The sequence below is a fragment of the Rattus norvegicus genome, chromosome 10, assembly GCF_021556685.1.
Source record: "Rattus norvegicus strain SHRSP/BbbUtx chromosome 10, alternate assembly SHRSP_T2T, whole genome shotgun sequence".
In the NCBI taxonomy this organism is placed as follows: Eukaryota; Metazoa; Chordata; class Mammalia; order Rodentia; family Muridae; genus Rattus; species Rattus norvegicus.
This window is the reverse complement of record NC_141543.1, coordinates 78,420,266-78,441,129: the sequence shown is the minus strand read 5'-3', so window position 1 is coordinate 78,441,129 and position 20,864 is coordinate 78,420,266. Positions and strand designations below refer to the sequence as shown.

At 50.5% G+C, this 20,864-nt stretch overlaps 1 protein-coding gene across 5 annotated transcripts in view; it reads right to left on the bottom strand.

Moving 5' to 3' along the window:
• Positions 1-1,662: 1,662 nt before the first annotated feature.
• Rnf43 (ring finger protein 43) overlaps positions 1,663-20,864 on the bottom strand; it is a 72,880-nt gene continuing 53,678 nt past the window's right edge. For all 5 annotated transcript variants that reach the window (XM_087572123.1, XM_087572122.1, XM_087572124.1 and 2 more), the window contains 8 exons: positions 18,265-18,387; positions 9,981-10,055; positions 9,752-9,883; positions 9,113-9,217; positions 7,640-7,801; positions 6,870-6,972; positions 4,903-6,255; positions 1,663-3,030 (listed from right to left, as the gene is read on the bottom strand). In XM_087572123.1, coding sequence (XP_087428249.1) covers positions 2,987-3,030; positions 4,903-6,255; positions 6,870-6,972; positions 7,640-7,801; positions 9,113-9,217; positions 9,752-9,883; positions 9,981-10,055; positions 18,265-18,387 — 2,097 coding nt within the window. In that variant the 3' untranslated portion in view covers positions 1,663-2,986. The remainder of the gene's footprint in view (positions 3,031-4,902; positions 6,256-6,869; positions 6,973-7,639; positions 7,802-9,112; positions 9,218-9,751; positions 9,884-9,980; positions 10,056-18,264; positions 18,388-20,864) is intronic.

Below are 20,864 nucleotides of genomic sequence, written 5' to 3'. Positions count from 1 at the left end.
AAAGTGGCCTCCAACTCTCAGAGCACCGGACGGTGACCTTGAACTCCTGATCTTCCTGCCTTTCAGAGTACTGGGATTATGGGCGCCCACCACCACACCTGTGTATTTGACTTTTCTGACATAAGGCCGACCTGGTACTCCCGGCCCTCGTCTCAGTCACCCGAATATTCAGAATACAAGCCCACCGCTTCACGCTAGGTTGTTTTAAAGCTTGAGCAATGAGTCTTGCCTTTCTGGATGTCTGCAGAGACAAAAACCCGAGGAGGCCCCACCCCTTCTTGTAACTGCGAGAGTGTGATAGGGTTTCCTTTGCTGTCCACAGGAATGCTAGCTTGAGCCGGGCCGACTGGGGGATGGGTAAGGGGGGTGTTGGGTAGGGGGAGACGCGTATTTAATTCCTCCTAAAAGCCTCTCGATTGCATGCCTGGCTCGTAATTTACGCTTTGTAAAACTCTTGGCACATTTAGACATAATTCCGTGAGAACATCTGTAGATTAGGTATCTCACTTCTCATACTCATCCCCCACCCTGGCTGCCATTGTACTGTGTAGGACGCAAAATTCCTTGCCTTCTAAAGTGGCACCCAGACACTATCCTGAGCGAATCATACAGAAGTACGAGGTCTGGTGCAGTGTGAACAGAGGAAAGGCTCTTCCTGACCGTTTTTGCAGGGACCCCCCCACAGGAATGGATACAGAGAAAGCACCATTTCTCTTGGAGTGTAGGCAAAGCCTAGTCATTTATGTTTATCTGAATTGGAGCGCTGGGATATAAATAGTTGCGATCCCTGCTGATCTGTCCTCCCGGGTCTTCTAATTGAACCTGAACCACAGCAAGACTGATTCTTGGCTTTGTCCCAAATTGCATTCAAATGGGGTCAGTGACTAGGTTTTAGATTCTTTCTAGCACTGGGAAATCTCTTTTCAGTTTGGAATATATTTTCACTATGCTATCTCATGTAAGTCTTGTATCAATTCTGAAGGAGGATCATTTTATTTATGGAAAAAGGCAGGCACCCTGCTGCAGAGCTGACTCAGGACCCACCACATAAAAGTTGAGCATGATGGTATGCTACTATAATCATAGCGCTGGGGGCCAGATAGGCTGATCCCAGGAACTCAGGCAAGTTCAAGGGAGGAGCCCTTTTGTTGTTTGTTATGTTTGTTTTGAAGGTCTTTGTTTTGAAAGTCTTTGTTATGTAGCTCTGGCTGTCCTGGAACTTGCCCTCGCACTCATATGAATACACACGCATGCACACATACCAAGGTGCAATATTTGCGTGCGGTATTGAAAGGTCACAAAGTCAGTCACTGAAGCATCAGAGTGATCAACAGTACAGTACAGATAAATAACTGAGTCATGATGAGAACCAAGCATGCTGCTCTCTCTGATCTTTCTGGGGAGTTAAAACTACCCTATCCTTACTGGTGATGTTTCATACTTCATATAGTAGCATACAGAACCAGAGGGAATAATGGTAAATGCCTATGATCTCAGTAATTGGGAGTGGGGAAGAGGACCAGTTCGAGGTTAGAGATTAGATCTCAGCTGTGCAGTGAATTGGGGGTCAGGCTAGGCCTCAAAAAATCCAAGGGAAGAAAATAGAGAAGATGGAATTGCTATCCTGAGTGAAAAACCATGACACAAAACCACAAAGCCAGATCATATTTATGGATAAATATATTAGCAAATAAATACATTTCTCAACATAGTGCCTGATTCAAGCGTCTTTCTGTCTGGTTCAGATATAAATACCCATGTGGGTGCCTGGATGCTTGTCTCCCCATTGACTCTGAGGAGACAAGGTTCCCCAGTAGGATCCTCTGCCCACTTTGCCCCCACATTCACATTTCAGGCAAGGATGCTGCCTGAGGGGCTGACATGGTCAGGATGCCCTGGGGTGAAGAGCCACAGGAGGCTCGTCAGCCCTTGCCCACTTGGCACAAGCTGCCCAGGCCAACTCTTTACCCCAATTCCACTTGCACACCTTCAGGTGGGTTGCTGGTTTGTATGGCTTATACTGGGAAGGTGACCCAGGAGGTCGAATGTTATCTTTCTCCATCTCTGCTCCAAGAATCTCTCAGAGAAGAATCCCGTCCTTTCTGGGCTGTAGCTGTGCTCTCTCTGCCTTCCTTTCATCCCCCTCTTCCCAAATGAAGTTTAGTAGACATTCCTTTCTGCCTGCCTTGGACTTAGAGATAGGAAAGCTTCAAGGAGCATTAATTCCTTCCATTCCTGTTCTCTACCTCAGAGGAACTGGGTTTGCTGGAGTGACAAGAAGTTTGATAAGCAAAAGATTCATCCCAGGTCTGTCACACTACCCACCTCTGGGACAGAACTCTATTCCTTGGCTCCCCCAAGCCTGCGGGGTAAGATTAGTTTAAGAACAAAAAGGAAGAAGCACTCCTCCCTGAGCACCAAGCAGGCAGGTGCCGGCTGGAGAAGGTACAGAGACCTCTCTTGGGAGTGGGGCTCACCTAAACTGTTCATTTGTGAAGACAGGAAGTGATAAAGCTGAAGTTGCCCCAGTGAGGCCTTGAAAGGAGGTGAGACGTGGTCGTGCATTCAGTTGAACCCACTGGCTTGTGTGAGCTTGAGGCCTGGGGCAAAGGAGACCCAGCAGGGGAACCCAGCAGGGCTTGAGGAAGGAGCAGCACCTTTAGGACAGCTAGCTATTCAGTCATAGCTTCCTGTCAAAAACTCAGCCTTTAAGAGTCTCCCCCACAAATGTATACTGACTGGTTGTCTGGTTGGACACAAGACTTTCTGCACTGTAGGTGTGTGTTGTGCAGACAAGATGACTGGGGTCTGGGAACAGCACCTCCCACGACCCACCATCAGCACACTTCTATCGGTCACAGAAGTATGGCAAAAGGAGATGCTTGCTAAGGTCCTTGCTCCTCCCATGAGCAGGACCCTGTCCCAGGTAGAACCCTGAGTCATCTGGAGCACACTCGAGGTTAGAGCTTCATCTGACCAACTCCTGTCACACAGCCTGTTCACACAGCTCTTCAAGCTCCTCTTCCGAGCCTGCATGAGAAGGGGGGAGAAAAGAGGTCACCACAGGTCCGTCCAACTAACCTCCTGCTTCTCCCACCTGTGGGGGCTGTGGCAGGAAGGCACCACAGAGAGGGAGAAGCAGGAAATATGTCTGTGAAGGTGATTAGGTTGAAAGCTGAGAGGGGCCCATTGGGAAACTGGAGAGAAAAACAAACCCAGAGAAGTGCTCCCAGCAAGCGCTGTGACTGGAATTTAGTATTCATTCATTCACCCAATAAATATTTATTAGGCATTCATTGTGAACTTGGCTTGCTACCATCTGCTGAACAGAATATCCAAAAGAATAGGCTAGAAGAGAAAGCAGCGTGCGTGCACATGGGTATTGTATGTGTGTGTGTGTGTGTGTGTGTGGATATTATGACAGTGGGAGAGAACCAGGGTCCTGAGAGATGCATCGAGGGAGGAATGCACACCCCACAGCAGTGAGGAAAGATTTTCTGATGGAAGATGCATGAGTTGGTTTTACAGAATTGGGTTTGTAGGGACAGGGAAGTTGGTGGGACATTCTGAGCAGCAGAAACTATAATTCATATTTATCCAACTTGATTAAAGCAGAGGGCAGAGGAAGGGAGGGAGTTAGATGGATCTAGATGGCGCTGGAGCACTGAAGGCAACATTAGGTTAGATTTCTCCTGCCTGTGGGCATACCAGAGGTTCTAGATAGTTCTTTAAAAGGCTGATGACCCTGACAGTAGCATGGAGGGACAGAGGCAGCTGCACTGCACAACTCTGTGGGACACAACAACCAGGTGTCCAGGCCCCTCAACTTCCTGACCCTGACAGAGGGAGGCTGCTGCTTTGACCTTTAGGCTGTACTCCCTAGCCATCAGCAGGGGACGTGAGAAGATGTCAGAGTTAGCAGAGGCACAGGAAACAGTGAGTGTGAGGATCAAGGAAGAGAGAGGCACCGAACTTAGAGCAAAATGAGGTCTGATTCTGCCAGCAGTGGAAGCAAATATGACAGAGTCCGAAGGGAGCATCAAACATCTGGTCCCTGCTCATATCACGTGACCATGGGCACTGTGATCCTATACATTAACTATTTGCATGCCTGTCTCCCCATGGACCTGGGTCTTCTGGATGGCAAGGTCCAAATCCTCAGAAGCCTGCCTAGGACCTAGCATCATATAGCTAGCATGTAATCAGGAGGAGGGAATGAATGAAGAATGAATGAATGAATGAATGAATGAATGAATGAATGAATGACAGTAGCTCTCAAGTCCTGTCTGTAGGATTCTAGGATTTGTATCTCAGGATCACTGGGGTCTTCCTTTGAGGTAAAAGGGTCCTTCTAGAAATGGCTACAGGCAAAGAGGTGTACCGTCCGTACAGTGTCTCTCAAAGGTGGGGGGTAGTGAGTCTTGGAGAGGATAGATGGTTTACATAAACAAATGTGGAAAGCTTTGGCTTAGAGCTGAGGATTTACAGAGTTCCCACAAAAAAAGTGGCTGGCCTTACTAACAAGAGTGCTTGGAAGAGAAACCTTCGTCCTCCCTCCCCCCTCATTTGTTGTTGTTGTTTTTGAGTCAGGGTTTCTCTGTGTAGTCTTGGCTGTTCTGGAACTCACTTTGTAGGCCAGGCTGGCCTTGAACTCACAGATTTGCCTTTCTCTGCCTCCTAGTGCTGGGATTAAAGCCGTGTGCCAACATTGCCAGGTACCTTAAATAGTTCCTTTACCAAAACCCAAGGGCCCCTAGGGAAGCTGAGAACCACCTATGATTTCTGTGCTTCAGGTAAGTTATAATCTCTTCAGTTCATCAACCCCTTGGCTGTTTTCGCCTGCCCTCCAGCATCCAGATATAGTTTCCTTTTCCCAGAACACCTGCTTCCCTGAACACTCACCAGGCTGGGCTGGCAGCACCTGGCAGTGTGAGTAAGGACATCTCCTGTCCTCTGGGGTGTCAAAACTCCACTTGGAATGTCCCTCTCCAGGTAAGCATGGTCCCAGAGGCTGGCGGGGATTCAGATACAACCACACTGGCTGTGAACTTGAGTAACAGGGGCCTGGTACATCATGTAGCAGCCTCCTATCCAGGCCTGGAGGTCTGAATATCAATGGATGAACCTCTGGGGGCCAAGGGTATGCTAGACTGGGGCTGTAGTGGGGGGGAACGGGGCAAGCTGTGTGCACAGTCAAGTCCTGGGGCTGAGAGGTTGGCAGGGCTTCTGAGGGGCCACCCCGCCGTTTTCTCTGTGGGTATCTGACGGGGAGGTTGGATTTCTGCAAATTCAAAAGACTGGGGTTGGGACTGGGGCTAGGGCTGACAGCTTCTGCTAGGCCAGGGGCTGGCTCCGTAAGGGCCCTGGGCCGTTGTGGGTTGGGGAGCATTGAGGAAACTGCTGGGTTGGGTGTGGTGAGCTGCTGGTCAGGGAGAGATGGCTCCAGCTGAGTGTGAGAAGCAGCAGGCCTGGACTGTGGAACCCCAGTTTCTAGGCCAGGCTTCCTGCTATGCCACTGGAACTGCTTTTTGTAGTGGTGGTGGCGGTGCCGGTGATAGTGTATGTGGCTGGAAACCTGGGTCTCCCCCGTGGGTACCACTGAGTCCAACGAGCGGGGTCGAGAGGTCATGCTAGGTTGCACCTCTTTCCCCTGGAGAGCCCCTTCAGGGCTACAGTATACCAAGGGGTCAAAGTCACTGCTCAGGGAGCTCCGGAAGGTAGAACTGCTGCCATGGACGCCCTGCAGGCTGATGTCCGTGCAGTTGACCACTGAGTCACTAGAAGAGCCATGACAGGGCCCTGAGCTGGAGTCGCTGGCTGGCCCATCAGCCAAGTAACCACTGCGTTCCGTACAGTAGCTTTCTCCAGACCCACTGCTCTCATGAGGCCGGGCCCGCCGTAGGGCCACTGGGCAAGCGTTGGGATGCTGAGAGGTACATCGGAGGCGATTTGGCCCCCAGCCCTGGGCGTAGGGGTGCCCAGGGGATACTGCCAAGTGTTGCTGCTCTTCTGGTGCCCGGAGATGGGAAGCCCTGGGAAGGCGCTGATGCCGAGAGCCCATACTTGGCTCCTGGGAGGGCAGGAAGGGTCTAGGTCTTGGGGTCTGGGCTACTGAATTCCTGGAAGGGCCCAGCAGGTAGGCAGAAGGGAGATGATAGTGGGCGTGGCCAGGATGTTGGCGAATGAGGTGGAGCCTTCTGCCTGGTTCCTGGTAGGATGGAGAAGCTCCCAGGGCTTGGGAAAATGAATCTCCCTCTGGGAAAAGAATAGAGAATATGGAAATTTGGTTTCACATACATAGACTTCATACAGAGAATGAACTCAGAAAGGTGTAGTGATCCATCTGATCCTATATAGGTAGCTTCTGAGCTCAGTTAGGGGGATGGAGAACATCTAATCTAATATATACCCACACCTGAACCTGCCTCCTCCTTATGGCCAGACTGTCTATCCCTGCTCCTCCCACCCGCCGTATATGGCTTTTTCACACAGGACCACCACGAGCTCACTCTGTCCTCTCGGCTGGACCAGCACAAGGTTCTTTTTCTTTAAGATTTTTATTTCAGTCCCATCTTTTAGAAAATTGCTATACCAATTTTATTAGAATAGGGTCCTTTATTGCCAGGACCTTAGAATAACAAATTTGCAAATAAATCAGATTTAGAAGCAACGCTGCCATGAAAACGCACTCTTTAAGAAAACAAAGATGGCTTCAGTATGGACAGCCCTCCCCCAACAGACACAGGACTCTAGAGCAATTCGCAGCCGAAGCCAACATGGCTGCTTCTCCTCAGCCTCACGAGAAAAACCCTTTCCCATAGGGCAGCTATGTTCTGGATCCGCCTGTATGCCCTCAGTTCACCTCCTACCTACGATGTTGAACATGCAGAGAGGGCAAGTCCGATGCTGGTGTAGCCAGGGGTCCACACAGGTTCGATGAAACTCGTGGAGGCAGGAAATGACCCGGAGCTCCTGAAGCAAACAGTAGTGCCCCAACCAAAGGTTACAAGGACTTCCCTAACTCCCTCTTGGCTTTGCCTTCCTGCAGCCGCCTACTTGCAAAGGGACAGGGAGTAATGGCAGTGTGGCCTTTGGTAGCTGATAGATTTGTGTTAAGCTGTATGACTCTGGGCAAGTTTTTGGTTTTCCTTTTTTTTTTTTTTTTTTTTTTGAGACAGTTTTGCATAGTTCTTTTTTTTTTTTTCCTGAGCTGAGGGCCGAACCCAGGGCCTTGCGCTTGCTAGGCAAGCGCTCCACCACTGAGCTAAATTCCCAACCCCTTGCATAGGTCTTTTCCTATCACCCGGGCTGGATTAGAGTCAGGCACTACAAGGCCTGGCTCTAGTTTCTCAACAGTTTCTGCAACAGTAAGGATAAGGCACCCAATCTATTCTCCAGCCTCCTCTGTCACAAGGCTAACGTGAGATAATGTGCTTAAAGCGCCACTGTGGCCCGGCACAAGGCTCCCTCTCAATGATTATCGCTGCTTATTCTTAGAAGCTCAGCAAAACGGCCACATCTTAGAGTGATCCCTGCCTTGGAGGACACGTAGACCCAGATGTACTTATGATGTAGTCGTACCTAGACCTGTCCACTGCGCCCCAGCTCCCACCCCCTTCTCCAGCCTGGCCCACCTCACCTGCCCCTCTGTGAACTCTTCCAGACAGATAGCACACACAGGGGCCGAGCTGCTGCTGCTCCCTGAGTCTGGCCACTCAGCTCGAGCCCGTCTACAGCTGGCTTGGTACCTCCTGGTGGCCAGCTGGCTGATGGCCCGGGCTGTCCGCTGCTGAAGAGGGTCCTGGGAAGAGGGAGGGAGTTCACAGTGAGGCAAGAGTTCTGCTTTCCTCTCTCCTGGGCCCCATCACCCCATTGATCGCACAGGCCAATGAGTGCCCTTGAGGGCACAGCCCTTCTGAGCTCCTGCACAGCTGTGACCTTCTGTCCCTCCAGCTCGATAAATTCTGTTAGGCTTTTCTTTGATGACACTCGATATTATTACATGGGGCTGGAGAGATGGCTCAGCGGTTAAAAGCACTGACTGCTCTTCCAGAGGTCCTGAGTTCAATTCCCAGCAACCACATGGTGGCTCACAACCATCTGTAATAGTCACCCTCTTCTGGGGTGACTGAAGAGAGTGACAGTGTACTCACATAAAACAAACAAACAAATATTTTTAAATATTATTCTATTCTGTGTGGATGAGTGTTTTGTCTGCATGTCTGTCTGTATGCCTGGGGATCCTTTTGAACCGAGTTACAGACAGTAACTCCCACGCTCACCCATTGCTGGTCTGAGCTATAGCATCATTTTCTTGATGCAGACACTGGGACTGGTTTAGAAAAGGTTAACCTGTCTCTCCAGCATGCCTGTTCCTCTTTGCCATTTCACTGTTGTGTGTAGCAAGCACATGCTACCATCGAAAATATTATACATCTTACTTCCTTTATTGTCTGCTTCCCCTTTCCCCCCGCCACTAGAATGAAAGCTGCTGTTTGTTTGTTTGTTTGTTTGGTTGGTTGGTTGGTTGGTTGGTTGGTTGAGACAGGGTTTCTCTTTGTAGCCCTGGCTGTCCTAGAACTTGCTTTGTAGACCAGGCTGGCCTCGAACCTGGAGAGATCCACCTGCCTCTGCCTCCCAAATCCTGGGATTAAAGGTGTGCACCACCATCACTACCCTGATGAAAGAAAGCTTCTTTTTTTTTTTTTTTTGGTTCTTTTTTTTCTGGAGCTGGGGACCGAACCCAGGGCCTTGCGCTTCCTAGGTAAGCGCTCTACCACTGAGCTAAATCCCCAGCCCCAGAAAGCTTCTTAAGGGGGGGGGGGGTGAGGTGGGTTGTTTTATTTTTGGTTTTATTTGTGGTACCGTTCCTAGCACCTGAAACTGATAGATATTACTTAGTATATATGATGAATGGGTGGGTGGGTGGATGGATGGATGGATGGGTGGATGGATGGTTGGAGAGGCTGCTAAAAACCAACAGAGAGCTTAGAGTGTTTATTTAAATGGAGGCTGTTTCATGGTCATAAGACACCTGTCTGCCTCACGTTTTTCTATCTCCCTCCACATTTACACCCATACCCGCTTCTATTGGGCAGCCCACACTGCTCACCGGTCTGCTAGGGTGGGGGCGACACCTGATGCGTAGCACCGAAGCCAGGATGATCACAAAGACCGTGCCCACCACAGTCAGGAGGATCCACACATCGTAATTTGCCTGGGGGTGTGTGGGGGGGAAGCAGAGAAGAGGGTCATACTCTAGAAAGAGCCAGGCCAAGTCGGGAAGGGATACTAGAGAAAACAGGGAGAGCCGTGAGCCGCTGGGCTTCCCTCCCACCTGAGGGATAAAGAGATGGAATTCACTGGACTGGGCAGTCCTCTCTGCTTGGGGCTGCAGGAGAGCGGTCTCCAGATGCAGCCGTGAAAAGTGCTACCTGTGTTTGCAGGCAAAACCGGTCCCTTTGCTCCCAAAGGGAGCTCCTTCCTAGAGAGCACTAGGGGTTAGAGTTTGGCAGCCCAGCAGGCAGGCTTCTCTTCTCTGTGCCATTAAACCACAGAGCTGAAAACTACTTCAGGACCCCCAGGCCCAATCTATTCATCTTGTACAGGAGGTTCAGAGATGGGGAGAAACTCCCAGAGATGCATGGCTAGGGGCTGAAGGTGGACTAGAGGGTTCGGGGGTGGAGGTGGTGGTGGTGGATAAGGTGAGAGGACTGAAGATGCAAGGCTGAGGCAGGCCTGAGGTACTTACCCAAGCCGGGGGCTCCTTCAGCTCAATCCACACATAGGCCTTCCGATTCTTGTACACAAACTCCATCAGCTTCTCCGCATCACTACCCCAGATCAGCACCACCGGCTTAGTCAGCCCCAGGGGCTGCTGCAGCTGCAGAGGACCAAGCCCCAGAGGGCTGTGTGACTTCTGCTTCCACCCCAAGAACCCTGCCTTCCTCCATCCAGACCCTCCCCGGATCCCCAGGCACCTGCTCAGCAGCTGATCGGTCTTCTGTGATGTCAAAGAGCACAGCGCTGGCTCCTCGCTCGCCAGCCATTCGCGCCTGCAGAAACATAGCAGAGGCTTGTCCCACCCTGACCACGGCTGGCTGTCAACCCCACACACTTCCACACTCATCTCTCCCTAGGACGTGCACCCTGTCCACTCACAGGTACGAGTGCAAGGAGTCAGGGGACTCACATGTGTATGTGCAAAGAGTCAGGAGCTTGGGATCCCTGGTTGCCCCAACCCACTGCCTTCAAAGAACAGCATACACTATTTCCTTTTGAAATGGACCCCCCACCCCTGCTTCACTGGGTGCCAGATGGTGGCTTTGGCTCTAGGGTAAGACACAGCCCCTGCTCAGGGATCAGGCAGTGAGAACTGAGCAGTGAGTGACCAAGGAGATAGAGATGAAAAGAGGAGATCAAAGGACCCGACCCTGCCTAGCCAGAGGCAGCTACGGCTACGGAATGCCAGCCCCGAGGAGTGAGGTTCAGGCATAGTGCTGAGGCCCGGGACACTGTTCTGACCTCCATGGGAGATCTCCCACCTCAGTGTCACCCAAGGGTGCTCTCTCCCCACCACACTCTAGCTTTCCAAGCTCTTGGTTCCAATTCAGGGCCTTAAAGAGTTCTTGTGGGCTGGAGAGATGGCTCAGTGGTTAAGAGCCCCGACTGCTCTTCCAGAGGTCCTGAGTTCAATTCCCAGCAACCACATATGGTGGCTCACAACCATCTGTATGGTTGATCCCTTCGCTCTTTTGCTTAGGGGTGCTTACTGAAAAGGGGCTTTAAGGGCTGCTCCCACGAGAACACGCCCGTGCACAGGTGCACGTGTTGGTTCACCAAGGGCTCCAAGTGGGTATCTGAGAGAGCACAATCTAGCCAGCCATGCAGCAGCAGCGGCAGCACAGATAAGAGTCAGAGACAGAAGAAGGGGAGGGAACCTGGGGGCCCTGTGAGGGGGTGAGAGGAGGAAGATAAGAGGAAAGCAGTCACAACCAACTGTCAAGTACAGGGCTGTGAAGGAGCTGCTCCCAGCCTGGTATGGGACCTCCCAGACTCTAGGCTCAAAGCCTTGTCACCTCTGGTGCTGTCTCCCTCCCAGGGACCCTGATGAATCTCCGAGGCCTTCCTGCAGGCAGTGAAGGAGTTAACTCTTCTGCAAGTCACAGTGGCAGGAAGAGGAGCCAGGCCTAGGGCTCACACTCCCAGTTCTTTTGATCTATGCTGTCTTGCCAGGGAGAGCCTGTTGGGGCAGGTCTCCTGCCCCGCAGGCTGGGAGCAGCTTTGTCCTCTGCTCTCTGCTCCCCACTCCCCGAGCAGTGGCAGGGGCTAGTGGGCCCCTCAGAACCAGTTGCCTGCAGGCAGGGGACAAGGAGAGGGCATGAGACATTTAAGCAGGGGGGGTGTGTGTGTGTGTGTGTGTGTGTGTGTGTGTGTGTTGTTTTGGTTAGGTTAAGTTTCTTTTCTTCTCTCTTGCCCAGAGAGTTGAGCTGGTCCCTCTACAGGGCCTGCCTAGACTAATTGACTCCCACCCCAGGCCCTGAGTAAATTCTCAGTGGACGCTACAATGGACTGGAGAAGAAACTGAGAAACTGCAGTTTCCACTGGCCTCTCAACCACTTCCTCCCAGAAAGGCCAGCCCAGCTGAGCTCCTCCAGGGCCCTGCAAACAAGTGCTTTCCAGTAGTGCTGGGAGAGGAGGGATCCTACTGGTAATTTCAGTCGGGGGAGGGGGGGATGGGGATGGGTGAGGAGTGGGAGGGGTACCCTCCCAGTCACAGAGAGATTCTCATTCTCAGAGTTTCCCATACCCAGGATTCTAGGCCCTGCCTGGCCTGACTTGGGGACTCCCTTCTTTGGAGATATTCTTACTTCTTTGAAGAATTGGGGTAGGAGCAGTAGAAGGCAATTACTGATGAAGTTCAAACATCCTAGCCCATTACAGCCCATAATTATAAAGTTGTAAAAGCGATCAAAGAACCCAGAGAGTTTGCCAGCAGGAGAAAATAAACAGGACTTTCTGGGTGTTCCTGTGTCCCGAGTTCTAGGGACAGAAACTAAGATTTGGGATGAGTAATAGTCCAGCGGGGACTCCCTGTAGCCTCTGCCCACTTGCATCCAAGAGTAGGAGCTATGAGTGTCGGAGTGTCTGGAGACAGAAAGGATAGGTAAGCTCCTACAACCAGAAACGCAGGCTTAGAAAGACAGCGCAGAGATGTCTCTGGGCCAGAGATGCCTTGGGCCAGTAAGCAAGCAAGGCTCCACCAGGAGCCCATTCAGGGTGTGCACAGAGGGAGCTGAAATCCTGTCTCTCGATCCACTAGACAGCTGTTAAATTTTCCTCTCCAGACCACAGTGACTATTTCTGCACGTCATCTGCTTAACCGTAATAGAACATTGCCTTCTAGGCCTGAGGCGCCGAGCCATTTGGAAGGTCAAGGCTCCCCATGTACATACAACTAAAATGATGATATTTGAGAGCAGTGGTTCTCAAGCTTTCCAATGCTGTGACCCTTTAACACAGTTCCTCATGTCGTGGTGGTCCCCAGTCATAAAGTAATTTTTAAAAGGTTTATTTATGGGGTTGGGGATTTAGCTCAGCGGTAGAGCACTTGCCTAGGGAGCGCAAGGCCCTGGGTTCGGTCCCCAGCCCCGAAAAAAAAGAGAGAGAGAGAAAAAAAAAGGTTTATTTATTAATTTTTTGGATGCGGGGTTGGGGATTTAGCTCAGTGGTAGAGCGCTTGCCTAGGAAGCGCAAGGCCCTGGGTTCGGTCCCCAGCTCCGAAAAAAAAAGAACCAAAAAAAAAAAAATTTTTTTTTTTGGATGCAAGTGGGCAGAGGCTGTCACTGCCTTCAGACACACCAGAAGAGGGCATCAGATCTCATTACAGATGGTTGTGAGCCACCATGTGGTTGCTGGGAATTGAACTCAGGACCTCTGGAAGAACAGTCAGTGCTCTTAACCACTGAGCCATCTCCCCAGCTCCATAAAATAATTTTGTTGCGGCTTCATAACTGTAAATCTTCTGTTATGAATTACAATGTAAATATCTGATATTCGGGGCAGTCTGAGCTGTCCCCTGTGACACAAATACTTCACACACAAAACAGATAAAAGCAAAGCGGCTCCCTCTGATGGGGGAAATGGTCTTCTTCTACCTGCTCTGGGCACCTCCAAGAAACACAGACTTAGAAATTGTGTTGAAAGTTCATTTAGCCAAAGACCCCCATGTGCTGGGGAAAGCTAGAGGGAGGGATTTCTACAGAGCTGGGTCGGGCTAGAAAGACTCAACAGGACCAGTGGCACTAGGCTGCCCCTGAGAGCAACGGCAGAGGGGAGAAGGTGTATGTTTTTTACTGAGATCTCCCTTCCCAGAGTGCCGAAGCGCAATCCCAGCTCTGCTCCCAGTATTAGCTGTGCGACTTTGGAGCAACTCCTCTATTCTTCCCTTTTCTTTCCTGTATATGGGGTCAATAGCGAACCCTACCTCAGAGAGCTATTGCGATGACAACATTAATTAGTCCATGTAAAGCACTTAAAATTATGGCTAGTGTGCTATATACGGTTTGCATATGTGAGTTCATTTACTCCTCAATATTCCCTAAGACAGTCAGGAGCCCGAGACTCAGAGGGTTGATGGACGCTAACACTGTGGATCACCCAGAACTTTACCCTCCACAGTGCCTACTTTCTGCTCTGTTTTGTCTTAAGGTGAGGGCTCACTATGTAGTCCAGGCTAGCCTCCAAGCCCACAGTCCTACTACTGATTTAGCACTCCTGCATGCTGTCATCTTGGTACCCAGCTGCACATATCTGAATCTAATCCCTCCTGCTAGGCAAAAGGCCGCTGTACTTGTCCAGCCATGATAGGGGGAGTGGCAGGAGCAGTCACAAGAATGGAAAAGTCGGAGCTGGAGATCTCAGTGGTTAAGGGCACTGACTGCTCTTCCAGAGGTCCTGAGTTCAATTCCCAGCAACCACATGGTAGCTCATAGCCATCTGTCATGGGATCTGATGCTTTCTTTTGGCCTGCAGGTGTACATGCAGATAGAGCGCTCATGTACATAAAATAAAGCTTTAAAAAAAAAGAATGAAAAAGTCAAACAGAATTATGGTGCGGCACACTCTTGGCTTGTGCAAGGCTCTTCAGTGATCCCCAGTACCAGAAAAGAACAAACTAAAACGAAACAAAACAAACCAGCAACAGCTGGTATTGAAGGGCAACCGATGTCCGAGACACCGAATAGCCACTGTAGTCATTTACTGAACAATCGGCATTAAATTATGCATTTGCATCTGTACTGTCCCATGAGATCCCCATAACCAGGAGAGATGGCTGAGTGGTTAAGAACACTGACAGTTGTTTCAGAGGACCCAGGTTCAATTCCCAGCGCCCCCACATGGTGGCTCACAATCATCTACAACTTCAGTTCCAGAGGATCTGATGCCCTCTTCTGGCCTCTGAAGGCACCAGGAGTGCACGCCTATAGTACACAGACATACAGACTAACACTAATATCCATAAAAAAATTAACTAATTAAAAGACCCTCATGGCTATTCATGTATAAATCCCATTACCACCCCCTTTCACAGATAGGGAGTCAAATCCAGTTTGGATGGGTGAGCCAGAGTATACGGCCACACTGGATGGCAGCTGGTGAGCCACCTTCAACTGTGCCAGGGATGACAGCTCGCCTTCTGCCCTCTGCCCTCCCCTCTCCTTTCCCCTTCATTTATTAGTTAAAAATATTTATTTTATGTGTATGAGTATACTGTCACAGACACACCAGAAGAGGGCATCAGATCCCATTACAGATGGCTGTGAACCACCGTGTGGTTGCTGGGAATTGAACTCAGGACCTCTGGAAGAACAGTCATTGCTCTTAACTGCTGAGCCATCTCTCCAGCCCCATTTTTTAGTTTTGAGAGGGTCTCATATATCCTAGGCTAGACTTGAACTTGACGTGTAGTCAAGCATGACCTTGGACTTCTAGTCCTCTTGCCTCTATTTCCCGAGTGCTAAGATTATAAGCACGTACCACCACACCTGACTTAGCATTGATATTAAGGGAAAACCAGAACAGAAACCAAATTGGGTGAGTGGTTTTCAATTTTTTTCCTTATTAAAGACCTTATCTTTCCCTTATACTTCCTAGGAGCCAGTGTGTGTGTCTGTGTGTCTGTGTGTCTGTGTGTCTGTGTGTGTTCCCCTAAACCATCCATACGCATTATTTGTCTTATTATATAATTTGTATTAACACTCCGAACTTAAGAGAATTCTATAAAGCCAAAGCAAAAGTGTTTTAGTTTGGCCTTTGAGATTTCTGAGACATTTGCATGCCTCTTCTGAGCAGGGGACCCTAGGAAAACTCCCATTGGTTGGGTCAGATGATAGGACCTGATGGACATGCTTGGGGAAAGGACAGTTCCCTTAGCAGGGAGAGAGAGAGAAGCCAGGCACCATGCTCCATCCTGACTGCCAGTTTAACTTGACTTAAATTGTTCTCGTAGCTATTTTGCCACTTCCACCAAAAGTCTAACGCACTAGGCAAGGGTTGCCTTCAGGGAAGAGCAGGGCCTAAGGTTACCAGGCATAGCAGCCAGGTGCTCTTTAGATTCCTAACATCCTTTCTGAGGTTTGATTTTTACATTTCTTTGGACACTGTCTTATGTAGCCCATGGTCAAGTCCGACCCTGGGTTAAAACAACTGCAGGAAGCTGGGTGTGGTGCTGTACATCTGTCACCCCAGCCCCAAGAGGTGGAGGCAGGAAAGGGACTTTTAAAGCCAGCCTAGCGACATCACATCACACCGTGAGGCTCTGCTTTAAACATCAAAGGAAGTTGGGTGCGCTGGGTGGGAGAGTCAGAGTTAGATGTCACACTTTCTGTGAAGTTTCTAGAATAAGCACGTGCCCCTTCTGCAGAAGGTAAAGAGAAGCTGGGGAAAGAGACTCTCTGAATTCTCTGTCCACTCCCTGCTCTCTGTTCATGCAGAGCAAGTGCTGAGCCTGTGCCTCCCGAACATTTCTCCAGATTTTGTAAAGCAGGAGAAATTAAATATCCGCAAGTAGGGTAGCTCTAGTCGGAAGAAAATCCGCAGCTGTAAAGGACTGTGGTGCTGTGAATGAGAAAGGCCTTCGTGGGCTCAGATGCTCACACACGTGGCGGAACTACCAAGGAGAGCAGAGGTCAGCCTGGGCTGTTACAGAACAAGACTCTGTATCAAAGTCCAAATTAAATACAAAGGATCTTGTCCATGTTCCCCTGGGTATAGAGGTAAGCTATACAGAAAACCATAACCGTCGGTAACAGTGAAGGTGCCAGGTAGCAGGCTGGCAAACCAGCGCGCTTAGGAAAGCCGCGCAACCGCGCCCGTGAGGCGTGAGGCGTGAGGCGTGAGGCGTGAGGCGTGAGGCGTGAGGCGTGAGGCGTGAGGCGTGAGGCGTGAGGCGTGAGGCGTGAGGCGTGAGGCGTGAGGCGTGAGGCGTGAGGCGTGAGGCGTGAGGCGTGAGGCGTGAGGCGTGAGGCGTGAGGCGTGAGGCGTGAGGCGTGAGGCGTGAGGCGTGAGGCGTGAGGCGTGAGGCGTGAGGCGTGAGGCGTGAGGCGTGAGGCGTGAGGCGTGAGGCGTGAGGCGTGAGGCGTGAGGCGTGAGGCGTGAGGCGTGAGGCGTGAGGCGTGAGGCGTGAGGCGTGAGGCGTGAGGCGTGAGGCGTGAGGCGTGAGGCGTGAGGCGTGAGGCGTGAGGCGTGAGGCGTGAGGCGTGAGGCGTGAGGCGTGAGGCGTGAGGCGGCTCTGTGAGCGCTGCTGTGCACCGGAGCTCTCATCTAGGGATTCGCTTGTTTGCTTAGCTTGGTTTGTTTTTTGGAGACGTTTCTCTGTGTAGCCCAGGCTAGTCTCAAACTTGTGATTTGTCTGCCTCAGCCTCCTGAATTCTGACATTTAAATTATTTTAAGCATTTGTTTTGTTTATTATTTTTGAGACAAGATTTCTCTGTGTCACCTTGGCTGTCCTGGAACTCAGTGATTGCCCACCTCCACTGTGAGAGTGCTGAGATTAAAGGGATGCACCACCACCTGCTGGCTTATTTTCAGGGTTCCCTCCCCCCACACCCCGAGACAGGGATTTTCTGTGTAGCCCTGATTGTCCTGGAATTCAATTTGTAGACCAGCATGGCATCAAACTCCGAGATCTGCCTGCCTGTGCCTCCTGAGTGCTGGGATTAAAGCCTATTTTCAGTTTTTGTGCTTTATTTATTTATTTTTTTCTTTTCTATTTTTCGGAGCTGGGGACCGAACCCAGGGCCTTGCGCCTGATAGGCAAGCGCTCTACCACTGAGCTAAATCCCCAACCCCTATTTTCAGTTTTTTTTTTTTTTTTTATTTTCAGTTTTTAAATGTGGCGATTAACTTACATTTTAGTGGGAGGTGGTTTTGCTTCCTTCTTTGGGTTTTTGTTTTGTTTTTGAGACAGAGTATCATATAGCCTAGGCTGGCCTCACGGTATGTGACTGAGGGGACTGAATTTGTAATCATCTTGCCTTCATCCTGGAGGGCTTGGATTCCAAACACCAAGCCCTGCTTTATGCAGTGTTAGAGAGCAAACCTAGGGTCTGGTGCAGTCTAGGCAAGGCGCTCTGCCACACGGGCTCGCCCTGATTTAAACACATCCCTTGTGCAAGCCAAAGTTATTTTGCATCAAAGTAACAAACATCACAGGGAAGTAAAGGTGCACGGAGAGTGATCGCTTCCACTTAGTATTTCCTTTCTCCTTTCTGAGTTGGGGTTTTCCTTTTCTTTTAAAGATTTATTTATTTATTTATTTAATGTATATGAGTATACACTGTAGCTGTCTTCAGACACATCAGAAGAGGGCATCAGATCCCATTACAGATGGTTGTGAGCCACCATGTGGTTGCTGAGAATTGAACTCTTGACCTTAACCACTGAGCCATCTCTCCAGCCTAAAGGGTCTTATTCTCTCTCTTAATTTTTTTTTTTTGGGGGGGGTGGTGTTTTCCCAGACAGGGCTTCTCTGTGTAGTCCTATTCCAGCTGTCCTGGAACTCACTCTGTAGACCAGGGCAGCCTCGTACTCAGAGACCCACCTGCCTCTGCCTCCCAAGGGCTGGGAGTAAAGGTGTGCACCACTATCAGTGGGCCTCGAGGCACAGTGGGCTTATCGTTCTTGAGACAAGGGAAGGAGAGGGCTGGGGGTCCTCACAGCCCATGCTGGGTTCAGCTGAGGAGGGTGGCGTGAAGATCTACCTTACTGGCCAGTGACAGGCAGGGGCGAGGAGCCCGCCGAGGACTCTCCAGCTTGACGATGCTGATGAAGCCAGGCTCTAGGTTGTCGTCATCACTGGCGTTGCACAGGTACAAGGGGTGGGACTGCAGAGAGAAGACGTCTTGGTTAGATGAGTTCAAGCAGGCAGCTGTGAGCTATGCACAAGAACCAAGCACAACTACAGTGTTCTAGGTAGGGTCCAGGTTGACCATTTTTTTTTTCAGGACAGTGTTTCTCTGTGTAACAGTCCTGGCTGTGTTGGAACTTTCTTTGTAGACCAGGCTGGCCTCGCGCTCACAAAGATCCTCCTGCTTCTGCTTCCGGAGTACTGGGATTGAAGGCATGGACCACCACACCCAACTTAGGCTGGCTTCTTTTAAAACTTTGAGAATGGGGTTGGAGGTTTAGCTCAGTGGTAGAGAGCTTGCCTAGCAAGCGCAAGGCCCTGGGTTCGGTCCCCAGCTCCGGAACAAAAACAAACAAACAAACAAAAAAAACAAAAAAAAACTTTGAGGATAATATTATTAATAAGTTTATTATTCGTGTGTGCACGTGCGCGTGTGACAGGCAGAGACAAGGCTCATCCGTGCTATGGGCTGCTCGTGGGGGTCAGAGGACAAGCCTCAGGGGCTGCTTTACTCCTTCCAACTTGGAATCCCGGGACACACAGTAGGTTCTCGGGCTTGCACTGCAAGTTCTCTACTTGCTGGGCCATCTTCCTGGCGCTGAGTAGCAGGTCTCTTGGTACTATACAAGAACAGACATTAGCCAGGCATGGTGGCTGATGGCCTGTAACTCTGAATTCAGGAGGCAGGAGGTTTGCCAGAAGTATGAGGCCAGCCTGGGCTACATAGTGAGTTTCGGGCTATCCTATCTCAAAAAGGGTGACCCTTACTACTTCCTAGTAAATAGAAATCATTGTTTGTCACTTCAGATGTGTTGGAGATAGAGGGGATGGGGACGGGCAGGAAGGAGAGGTCCTACGCGGTGAGGACTTAAATGAACTTGCTGTCAAATAGCTGTAGGACCCTTAAGGCATACCTTTCCAGACATACCAAACACAGACTGCTCCTCTCCTGACCACAGTGTCTCCTGATTCCTGATCCTTCTACTTGCTCCCCAACCTCTAAGCGCTGAGAGCACTCTCCTGCTCCTCTTAGATGCCGGGCTCTGAGAATGCTGTGCGCTTCTGCATCTGTGCCTTCTGCCCTTGATCCTGAGGCAGTGCCAGGCGGTACCGATGCCTCTTTGGTTCACCCCATCAGTGGTTGCCCTGTAGATTCCGTCCTGTGCCTTGTAATTCTGTATAACGGCTCCTGCTGTTCTCACTTTGCCTGTTTGTCCCTCATGGGAGCAAGCAAGCTGCCGGAAGGGGCTGTCAATCAATAGGGACCACCTTGCTTTGCATCACAACCTTGATAGTAAAATCTCTGGGTAGGGGTGTTGGGGTTCCAGAATTTAAGGATTACTGGGCTGGTGGTAACGGACATTTGGTGTGGTAGGAAGGTTATGTGCTCTTGTCTCCAGAAAATGAAAGGCATGAGGCTGACCTGCTCTTTCTTCAGTGAATACACTGGCTTTAGCTTGATATTGGAATTATCAACCCATTGCTCTCTACCGTGCTGTTTGGGACTGGGTCTCTCAGTGAGCCTGGAGCTTGTTAACTAGGCTAAGCTGGCTAACCAGCATGCCCCAGGAACTTGCCTGTATCTCTCTGTCTCCTCAGCACTCGGATTACAGGTGTGCACCACCATGTCGACCAGGCTGGCCTCAGATGTAGAGATTCACCTGCCTCTGCCTCCCAAGTGCTGGGATTAAAAGCGTGCGCTCTCACCACACAGCACGATTTATATTCCTATTTTGTATGTATAAGTGCTTGCCTGAACATGCAGAATTTGTGCACCTGGTACCTGAAGAGGCCAGAAGAGGGCATCACATCCCCTACACTGGAATTACAGACGGCTGTGAGCTGCCTTGTGGGGGTTGAAAACCAAACCCAGGCTCTCTGCAAGAGTGGCCAGCGCTCTGAACCAAGTGGTGTCTCTTCAGCTGGTGGCCAGCTTTTTAAACATGGTGCCGGGGAGGCTGAACTCCAGTCCTCACTTCGTGTGATAAGCACTGTACAGACTAAGCCATCGTCCCCACCTTCCCTTCATCTTCTTCTACCAAGCCGGAAGGCTCCCACTGTGCCATGTAAACACACCACATTATGGTGTCATGGTGCTAGTGTGTCCAACGGACTGTGGGAGGGTACAAGGAGCAGAGACTAATAATTCCACATAAGGAGGAGAGTGATTATCATCACAAGAGTGACTCAGTAGCCTTGCTGGGGACTGATTAAATGTGTCACCCGGAAGACCAACAGAAGAGGTGAGGGTGGAGAGGTCATTCTGGCAGAGGAAGCCACAGGTTGAGATAAGACTCTAGGAAGATGGGCCAGGCATGACGAGATGGCAGATGAGGCTGGAGAGACTGAAACACTTAGACCATGCAGTGGGGTCCACAGGCTCACGTAGGCTCCCAGGAGGAGTCCCCTGGTGATTCAGAGGGAATCTGTGTGGTGGAGAGTCAGATATGGCTG